The sequence below is a fragment of the Arachis stenosperma genome, chromosome 6 (genome assembly GCF_014773155.1).
Source record: "Arachis stenosperma cultivar V10309 chromosome 6, arast.V10309.gnm1.PFL2, whole genome shotgun sequence".
Classification (NCBI taxonomy): Eukaryota; Viridiplantae; Streptophyta; class Magnoliopsida; order Fabales; family Fabaceae; genus Arachis; species Arachis stenosperma.
Genome location: NC_080382.1, coordinates 73695666 through 73705988, shown reverse-complemented (window position 1 = coordinate 73705988; position 10323 = coordinate 73695666). Strand labels below are relative to the sequence as shown.

Genomic DNA, 10323 nt, shown 5'->3' with positions numbered 1-10323 from the left:
TCTGAATGGAGCATCATAGGTATTTTCTATGATGGTCTCTCCGAACTATCCAAGATGTCTCTGGATAGCTCTGCTGGAGGATCTCTTCATCTGAAGAAGACGCCTACAGAAGCTCAAGAGCTAATTGAAATGGTTGCAAATAACCAATTCATGTACACTTCTGAAAGGAATCCTGTGAACAATGGGACTAATCAGAAGAAAGGAGTTCTTGAGATTGATGCTCTGAATGCCATTTTGGCTCAGAACAAGATATTGACTCAACAAGTCAATTTGATTTCTCAAAGTCTGTCTGGAATGCAAAATGCACCAAGCAGTACTAAGGATGCTTCATCTGAGGAAGAAGCTTATGATCCTGAGAATCCTTCAATGGAAGAGGTGAATTACCTAGGAGAGCCCTATGGAAACACCTACAATTCTTCATGGAGAAATCACCCAAATTTCTCATGGAAGAATCATGAAAGACCTCAACAAGGTTTCAACAACAACAATGATGGAAGAAACAGGTTTAGCAATGGCAAGCCTTTTCCATCATCTTCTCAGCAACAAACAGAGAGTTCTAAGCAGAATACCTCTGACTTAGCAACAATGGTCTCTGATCTAATCAAAACCACTCAAACTTTCATGAATGAAACAAGGTCCTCCATCAGAAATTTGGAAGGACAAGTGGGTCAGCTGAGCAAGAAAATTACTGAACTCCCTCCTAGTACTCTCCCAAGTAATACAGAAGAAAATCCAAAAGGAGAGTGCAAAGCCATAAACATGGCCGAATATGGAGAGGAAAGAGAGGAGGAGGACGCCACTGAGGAAGACCTCAATGGGCGTGCACCAACCTCCTCTGAGTTCCCCAATGAGGAACCATGGGAATCTGAGGCTCAAAATGAGACCATAGAGATTCCATTGGAATTACTTCTGCCATTCATGAGCTCTGATGAGTATTCTTCCTCTGAAGAGGATGAGTATGTCACTGAAGAGCAAGTTGCTAAATACCTTGGAGCTATCATGAAGCTAAATGATAAGTTATTTGGAAATGAGACTTGGGAAGATGAACCTCCCTTGCTCACCAAAGAACTGGATGACTTGTCTAGGCAAAGACTGCCTCAAAAGAGGCAGGATCCTGGGAAGTTTTCAATACCTTGTACCATAGGCACCATGACCTTCAAGAAGGCTCTGTGTGACTTAGGGTCAAGTGTAAAACTCATGCCTCTCTCTGTAATGGAGAAGCTAGGGATCTTTGAGGTATAAGCTGCAAGAATCTCATTGGAGATGGCAGACAACTCAAGAAAACAAGCTCATGGACTTGTAGAGAATGTTTTGGTAAAAGTTGAAGACCATTACATTCCTACTGATTTCATAGTCCTAGAGACTGGGAAGTGCATGGATGAATCCATCATCCTTGGCAGACCCTTCCTAGCCACAGCAAAGGCTGTGATTGATGTTGATAGAGGAGAGTTAATCATTCAAGTGAATGAAGAATCCTTTGTGTTTAAGGCTCAAGGATATCCCTCTGTCACCATGGAGAAGGAGCATGAAGAGCTTCTCTCAAATCAGAGACAAACAGAGCCCCCACAGTCAAACTCTAAGTTTGGTGTTGGGAGGCCACAACCAAACTCTAAGTTTGGTGTTGAACCCCCACAGTCAAACTCTAAGTTTGGTGTTGGGAGGTTCCAACATTGCTCTGAGTATCTGTGAGGCTCCATGAGAGTCCTCTGTCAAGCTAATGACATTAAAGAAGCGCTTGTTGGGAGGCAACCCAATGATTATATTTTATATATTTTCTTTTGTTATTTTATGTTTTTTGTAGGTTGATGATCATAAGAAGTCACAAAATCAATGAAAAAAGCAAAAACAAAATGAAAAACAGGAAGAAAAACAGCACACCCTGGAGGAAGATGTTGCTGGCGTTCAAACGCCAGTAAGCCTAGCAGTTGGGCGTTTAACGACCAGTCTGGCACCATTCTGGGCGTTTAACGCCAGAAAGGGGCACCAGACTGGCGTTAAACGCCAGAAAAGGGCAAGAACCTGGCGTTAAACGCCAGGAATGGGCATCAGCCCGGCGTTTAACGCCAGAAATGGCTCAAAACGTGATTTTGAGCAACATTTGGTGCAGGGATGACTTTTCCTTGACACCACAGGATCTGTGGACCCCACAGGACCCCACCACCACCCTCTCTCTTCTTCCCCCATTCACCAATCACCTCAATACCTCTTCCCCAAAAACCCTTCACCTATCAAATCCCATCTTTCTCTTCACCACTCACATCCATCCTTCATAAAACCCCACCAACCTCACCCTTCAAATTCAAACCACTTTCCCTCCCAAACCCACCCATACTTGGCCGAACTCCTTCTCCCCTCTCTCCTATAAATACCCTTCTTCACTTCTTCATTTTCACACAACCTAAACACCACTTCTCCCCCTTCTTTGGCCGAACACACTACCATCTCCCTCTTCCTCATTTCTTCTTCTTCTACTCTCTTCTTTCTTCTTTTGCTCGAGGACGAGCAGACCTTTTAAGTTTGGTGTGGTAAAAGCGTTGCTTTTTCGTTTTCCATAACCATTTATGGCATCCAAGGCCGGAGAAACCTCTAATAAGAGGAAAGGGAAGGCAAAAGCTTCCACCTCCAAGTCATGGGAGATGGATAGACTCATCTCAAGGGTGCATCAAGACCACTTCTATGAAGTTGTGGCCTTGAAGAAGGTGATCCCCGAGGTCCCCTTTTCACTCAAAAAGGGTGAATATCCGGAGATCCGCCATGAGATCCGAAGAAGAGGTTGGGAAGTACTTACCAACCCCATTCAACAAGTCGGAATCTTGATGGTTCAAGAGTTCTATGCCAATGCATGGATCACAAAGAACCATGATCAAAGTATGAACCCGGATCCAAAGAATTATCTTACTATGGTTCGGGGGAAATACTTGGATTTCAGTCCGGAAAGTGTGAGGGTAGCGTTCAACTTGCCTATGATGCAAGGAGATGAACATCCCTACACAAGAAGGGTCAACTTTGATCAAAGGTTGGACCAAGTCCTCACAGTTATATGTGAAGAGGGCGCACAATGGAAGAGAGATTCAAGAGGCAAGCCGGTTCAATTGAGAAGGCATGACCTCAAGCCCATGGCTAGAGGATGGTTGGAGTTCATTCAACGCTCAATCATTCCCACTAGCAACCGGTCCGAAGTTACTCTAGACCAGGCCATCATGATTCATAGCATCATGATTGGAGAAGAAGTGGAAGTTCATGAGGTTATAGCCCAAGAACTCTATAAAGTGGCGGACAAGTCTTCCACCTTAGCAAGGCTAGCCTTTCCTCATCTCATTTGTCACCTCTGTTATTCAGTTGGAGTTGACATAGAAGGAGATACCCCATTGATGAGGACAAGCCCATCACCAAGAAAATAGAGCACACAGAGACCCCTCATCAAGAGATCCCTGAGATGCCTCAAGGGATGCACTTCCTCCACAAAACTATTGGGAGCAACTAAACACCTCCCTAGGAGAGTTGAGTTCCAACATGGGACAACTAAGGGGGACCATCAAGAACACTCCATTCTCCTCCATGAATTAGAGAAGATCAAAGAATCATGAGGGAGGAGCAACAAAGACAAGGAAGAGACATTGAGGAGCTCAAGCACTCCATAGGATCTTCAAGAGGAAGAAAGAGCCGCCATCATTAAGGTGGACCCGTTCCTTGATTTCCTTGTTCTTTATTCTTCTGTTTTTCGAATTTTATGCTTATGTTTGTCTATGTTTGTGTCTTATGATCATTAGTGTCTTAGTGTCTATGCCTTAAAGTTATGAATGTCCTATGAATCCATCACCTTTCTTGAATAAAAACGTGCTTAATTGAAAAGGAAAGAATTGCATGAATTCTGAATTTTATAACAGTTTAATTATATTGATGTGGTGGCAACACTTTTGTTCTCTGAATGTATGCTTGAACAGTGCATATGTCTTTTGAATTTGTGGTTCATGAATGTTGGCTCTTGAAAGAATGATGAAAAAGGAGACATGTTACTGAGGATCTGAAAAATCATAAAAATGATTCTTGAAGCAAGAAAAAGCAGTGAATACAAAAAAAAAACGAAAAAGAAAAAAAAAAGAGAAAAAGAAAGAAAAAGAAAAGAATAAGAGTTGTGATCCAAGGCAAATAAGAGTGTGCTTAAGAACCCTGGACACCTCTAGTTAGGGACTTTAGAAAAGCTGAGTCATAATCTGAAAAGGTTCACCCAATTATGTGTCTGTGGCATGTATGTATCCGGTGGTAATACTGGAAGACAGAGTGCTTTGGGCCACGGCCAAGACTCATGAAGTAGCTGTGTTCAAGAATCATCATACTTAACTAGGAGAATCAATAACACTATCTGGATTCTGAGTTCCTAAAGAAGCCAATCATTCTGAATTCCAAAGGATAAAGTGAGATGCCAAAACTATTCAGAGGCAAAAGCTAAAAGCCCCGCTCATCTAATAATACTGATCTTCATAGATGTTTTTGGAGTTCTTGCATATTCTCTTCTTTTTATCTTATTTGATTTTCAGTTGCTTGGGGACAAGCAACAATTTAAGTTTGGTGTGTGGATGAGCGGATAATTTGTACGCTTTTTGGCATGTTTTAGTATGTTTTTGTATCTTTTAGTTAGTTTTTAGTATATTTTTATTAGTTTTTAGTTAAAATCACTTTTTGGACTTTACTATGAGTTTGTGTGTTTTTCTGTGATTTCAGGTATTTTCTGGCTGAAATTGAGGGATCTGAGCAAAAATCTGATCCAGAGACTCAAAAGGACTGCAGATGCTGTTGGATTCTGACCCGAAATTGCTTCATTGCTCAGCCCAAGCACACACCAAGTGGGCCCGGAGGAAGTGGATTTTATGTCATTTACTCATCTTTGTACACCTTAGGCTAGTTATCTATAAATAGGACCTTTTACTATTGTATTAGAGACTTTGGTAGCTATCTTCGTTTTATGCTACTTAGATCATTGGGAGGCTGGCCATTCGGCCATGCCTAGACCTATGCTTATGTATTTTCACGGTGGAGTTTCTACACACCATAGATTAAGGTGTGGAGCTCTGCTGTACCTCGAGTATAATGCAATACTATTGTTCTTCTATCAATTCCGCTTGTTCTTTGTCCAAGATATCACTTGTTCTTCAACTTGATGAATGTGATGATCTGTGACACTCATCATCATCTCACTATGAATAAGGTGACTGACAACCATTTGTTTACAAGCATTCGAGGCTTAGTGAATATCTCTTGGATTACTGATACACGATGCATGGTGATCGCCTGACAACCGAGTGCTCGCCTGACAAACGAGCCAGCCATTCCGTGAGATCAGAGTCTTCGTGGTATAGGCAAGAACTGATGGCGGCATTCAAGAGAATCCAGAAGGTCTAACCTTGTCTGTGGTATTCTGAGTAGGATTCAATGATTGAATGACTGTGACGTGCTTCAAATCCTAGCAGGCTAGGGCGTTAGTGACAGACGCAAAAGTATCAATGGATATTATTCGGCCTGAACGAGAACCGACAGATGATTAGCCTATGCTGTGACAGAGCATCAGGGACGTATTTTCACTGAGAGGATGGGAGGTAGCTGCTGACAACAGTGAAACCCTACACAAGCTTGCCATGGAAAGGAGTAAGAAGGATGGATGAAGGCAGTAGGAAAGCAGAGAGACGGAAGGGAAGGCATCTTCATACGCTTGTCTGAAGCTCTTACACCAATGATATACATAAGTATCTCTATCTTATCTTTATGCTTTGTTCGTTATCACTATACCCATTTGAGTCTGCCTGACTGAGATTTACAAGATGACCATAGCTGCTTCATACCACCAATCTCCGTGGGATCGACCCTCGCGTAAGGTTATTACTTGGACGACCCAGTGCACTGCTGGTTAGTTGTGCGAAGTTGTGTTTATGCCATGGTATTGAGCACCAAGTCTTTGGAGCCATTACTAGGGATTGTTTATGTTTTGAAAAGTATTGATCACAATTTCGTGCACCAAGTTTTTGGCACCGTTGCCGGGGATTGTTCGAGTTTTGAGCAAGCTTTAGGTCCGGTAACATCAGTGCCAAAATCCGGCAACAGCACCAAGTTTTTGGCGCCGTTGCCGGGGATTGTTCTTGTGTATGGACAACTGACGGTTCATCTTGTTGCTTAGATTAGGTATTTTTTCGAAATTCTTGAAGATGAATTCTAGAGTTTCATGATGATTTGTTGAAGTCTGGCTGGCTGAGAAGCCATGTCTAATCTCATTGGACCGAGGTTTCAACTTATCATCACAAGAGCTTGTTGATTTTCATCAATCTTGCTTTTGGAGCAGTGATCTGCTAAGGCTTGGCTGGCCTTTGGCCATGTCTAGTGTTTTGGACCGAAGCTTTCTTTGAAAGCTTGGCTGGCTGTGAAGCCATGTCTAATTCCTGGACCGGAGTCTTAGACTAGCATTGCACTGATTCCTAGAATTCTCATTAAGAATTTTGATATCTTTTTCCACTGATTCCACCAGAAAGTACCTAGATCGCTTCAATGATGAATGCATGGAAATCGAGGGGTTAACAGATTCGGTATCGAGTTTCTGCCTGACGAACGGACTTCTTAATGAGGACTTCAGAAAGCATCTCACCACGAAGCCGGTCTGGACAATGCAAGAGATCCAAACGGTAGCCTGCGAATACATTAATGATGAGGAAGTCAGCCGAGTGGTGGCTGCCAACAAGCGGCAGCCCTCCTATACTCAGCCAAGGCAACATGGCAACGGAGAAAGACAGAAGGAGCACGCCAGAGACGGCGGCCCAAGCAGGACACCTAGACCGTTTCCTCGCGTGGGGAAGTTCACCAACTACACTCCCCTCACTCTCCCCATCATAGCAGTCTACCAACAGATAGCTGAGAAGGGAATCTTGTCGAAGCCCCGTCCACTAAAGGACCAGACTGGCGGTAACAAGAGCCTTTATTGTGATTACCATAAGCGCTACGGACACAAAACGCAGGACTATTTCGACCTAAAAGACGCACTGGAACAAGCAATTAGGGATGGGAAACTAGCTGAATTCTCACACCTCATCAGGGAACCGAGGAGACGGGGTCGCAACCAAGATGGGGAAGACAAGTCCCGAACGGCGAAGCGACGGCAAGAGCCAAGGGACGAGGACCACGGTCTCACCATAGTAAATGTAGTAACTGCAAGGAACACAGCCCCAAGATCAAGATCAGCACACAGAAAAGACACCAAAGTCTTGGCAATCTCCTCCCCTCCCTCACAAAGCTTCAAAAGGGCCCCGTCCATTTCCTTTGGACCGAAAGACCAATGGTTCGACGAGATCCTGAAAAGCCCCCCATGGTCATTACGGCCCGGGTGGGAATCGGCCTCATCAAACGGATTCTTATAGACATAGGGGCAGACTCGAACATTATGTTTCGCAACGTCTTCGACGCATTAGGACTACGGGACGCCGACCTGACGACTCACCAACACGGTGTTGTAGGGTTAGGTGATCACTTCATCAAGCCAGATGGGATAATCTCCCTGCCGGTTTCCATGGGAGGAGAACAGGGACGGAGATCGGTTATGGCCGAGTTCGTAGTTCTGCGAGGCTCCACGGCCTACAACATCATCTTAGGAAGGAAGACCATCAACGAGGTCGACGCAGTGATCAACACAAAACTGCTAGTGATGAAGTTTGTCACGGACAACGGATCTGTGGGGTCCATAAAAGGAGAGTTGGAAACGGCGGTCGAGGAGAAAGTCCAAAGAAGCATCGGGAGTGTTCCTCGCCGACCTGGACGCCTGGGTCGACGACAATCCTAGGCCTTAACTAGAGGGGGACCTAGAAAAGTTCAGGGTTGGGGACACGGAGGAAAACTTCACGTTCATAAATAGAAACCTCCCGCATGAATTGAAAGAGCCTTTGGTAGAGATGAATAGGGCCAACGGTGACCTGTTCGCTTGGATGCCAGCCGACATGCCAGGCATAGACCTTCATCTCATGTCACACCACCTGGCCGTCAAGCCTAAAGCCCGACCAGTGGCTCAGAGGAGAAGGAAAATGTCGCAAGAAAGAGCAGAGGAGGTGGCCAGGCAAACGGCCAGCCTCCTAGAAGCAGGTTTTATCCGAGAGCTAGACTAGTCGACCTGGTTGTCAAATGTTGTCCTAGTAAAAAAGTACAATGGGAGATGGAGAATGTGTGTGGATTATTCTGATCTTAACAAAGCGTGTCCCAAGGACAGCTACCCCCTTCCCAACATTGACGCGCTCGTCAACGCGGCGGTAGGATACCGGTATCTTAGCTTTATGGACGCCTATTCTGGCTACAATCAAATACCGATGCACCGGCCTGACGAGGACAAAACACCATTTATAACACCGAAAGGAATCTACTATTCCAAGGTGATGCTTTTTGGCTTGAAAAACGCGAGAGCCACATACCAGAGATTGATGAATAAGATATTCAGCAAACTCAGAGGCAAGACGGTGGAGGTCTATGTAGACGACATTCTCGCAAAGACCACCAGACCAGATGACCTCCTGGGAGACCTGAGGAATGTATTTGTGTCCCTCCGACAAAACGGCATGAGGCTCAACCCGCTCAAATGTGCCTTTGCCTTGGAGGCCGTGAAATTCCTGGGATTTATGATCACCTAAAGGGGGGTAGAAGCCAACCCCAAAAAATGTCAAGCAATACTACAAATGAAGAGCCCAGGCTGCATCAAAGATGTCCAGAGGCTAACAGGGCGGCTCACCACACTGTCTCGCTTCCTCGGAGCATCGACAGCAAAAGCTCTACCCTTTTTCAATCTGATAGGAAAAGGAATAGCGTTCGAATGGACCCCTGCATGCGAGGATGCGTTCAAACACTTCAAGGAGATCCTGGCAGCACCCCCCGTGCTCGGAAAGCCCAAGGTCAGAGAGCCACTTTACCTGTACCTGGCCATAACGGAGGGGGCGCTCGCGGCAGTCTTGGTGCGGGAAGAAGGAAAGGCTCAACAGCCAATCTACTTTGTGAGTAGGGCGCTACAAAGAGCAGAAGCAAGGTACAGTAAACTGGAAAGACTAGCACTAGCACTTTTGACCTCTTCTCGCAGACTAAAGCAATACTTCCAGGGTCACCGGATAGTCGTAAGAACGGACCAAGGAATCCGCCAGGTACTCCAAAAACCCGATTTAGTAGGAAGAATGATGACTTGGGCTATTGAACTCTCACAGTACGACCTAAAATATGAGCCTCGGCACGCAATCAAGGCACAAACGATGGCCGACTTCTTGGTAGAGGTAACAGGGGACCCCACTGAGGAAACGGGCACATGGTGGAGACTCCATGTAGACGGAGCCTCAAACCAAAAATCCGGGGGAGCCGGGGTCATCTTGGAAAGTCCTACCGGGGTCGTATACGAGCAGTCGATCAAATTTGAGTTCCCAGTATCAAACAACCAAGCGGAGTACGAAGCCCTCTTAGGGGGCCTGACCCTAGCCCGTGAAGTCGGGGCAACGAGGCTCGAGGTTTGCAGCGACTCACAGGTCGTCACCTCGCAAGTGAATGGGAACTACCAAGCCAGAGATTCGTTGTTGCAAAAGTACTTGGAGAAAGTCAGAGAATTGAGTGATCACTTCGAGGAAGTCACGGTCAAACACGTCCCGAGGGAAAGAAACACACGGGCAGACCTCCTATCCAAGTTGGCAAGGACAAAACCAGGAGTAGGCAACCGATCTCTCATCCAAGGCATGCTAAAGGAACCGGCAGTTACCCTACACCTGGCAAAGGCAAACCCCTCCTGGTTGGACCCAATCGTCGATTTCCTCGAAAGCGGCAGACTCCCTGACAACGAGAAAGCGGCCAAAGCATTGAGAAAGGAGGCAGCCAAGTACACAACCATACAGGGACAACTGTTCAAAAAAGCAATCAGCCAGCTCCTATTGAAGTGCCTACATCCCGAGCAAACGGATTACATGCTCAGGGAGGTCCATGAAGGATCTGCGGCCACCATATCGGGGACAAAGCCCTAGCAAGAAAGCTCATCCGAGCCGGGTACTACTGGCCATCAATGATGGAAGACTCTAAGAAATTTGTGAAAAAATGCACCAAGTGTCAAGAGAACGCCAATTTTCACAGAGCACCAGCTTCCGAACTAAGCCTACTCACGGCCTCCCGACCCTTCGCCCAATGGGGAGTCGACCTCTCAGACCTTTCCCAGTTGGCCCAGGACAAGTCAAATACCTCATAGTCGCCATCGACTACTACACCAAGTGGATAGAGGCCGAGGCACTAGCCAGGATATCCTCAGCCAATTGTAGGAAGTTCATATGGAGGCAGGTGATA

The 10323-nt window shown here is 45.7% G+C and overlaps 1 protein-coding gene across 1 annotated transcript; it reads left to right on the top strand.

Moving 5' to 3' along the window:
• Positions 1–8696: 8696 nt before the first annotated feature.
• Positions 8697–10010, top strand: LOC130934187 (uncharacterized). The gene has a single exon (XM_057863775.1). The coding sequence runs from the start codon at positions 8697–8699 to the stop codon at positions 10008–10010; it is 1314 nt and encodes a 437-aa protein (XP_057719758.1).
• Positions 10011–10323: the final 313 nt, after the last annotated feature.

Excerpts from the sequence above, each read along its gene's own strand:
- LOC130934187 (XM_057863775.1), top strand. The coding sequence starts at position 8,697 with ATGAAGAGCCCAGGCTGCATCAAAGATGTCCAGAGGCTAACAGGGCGG.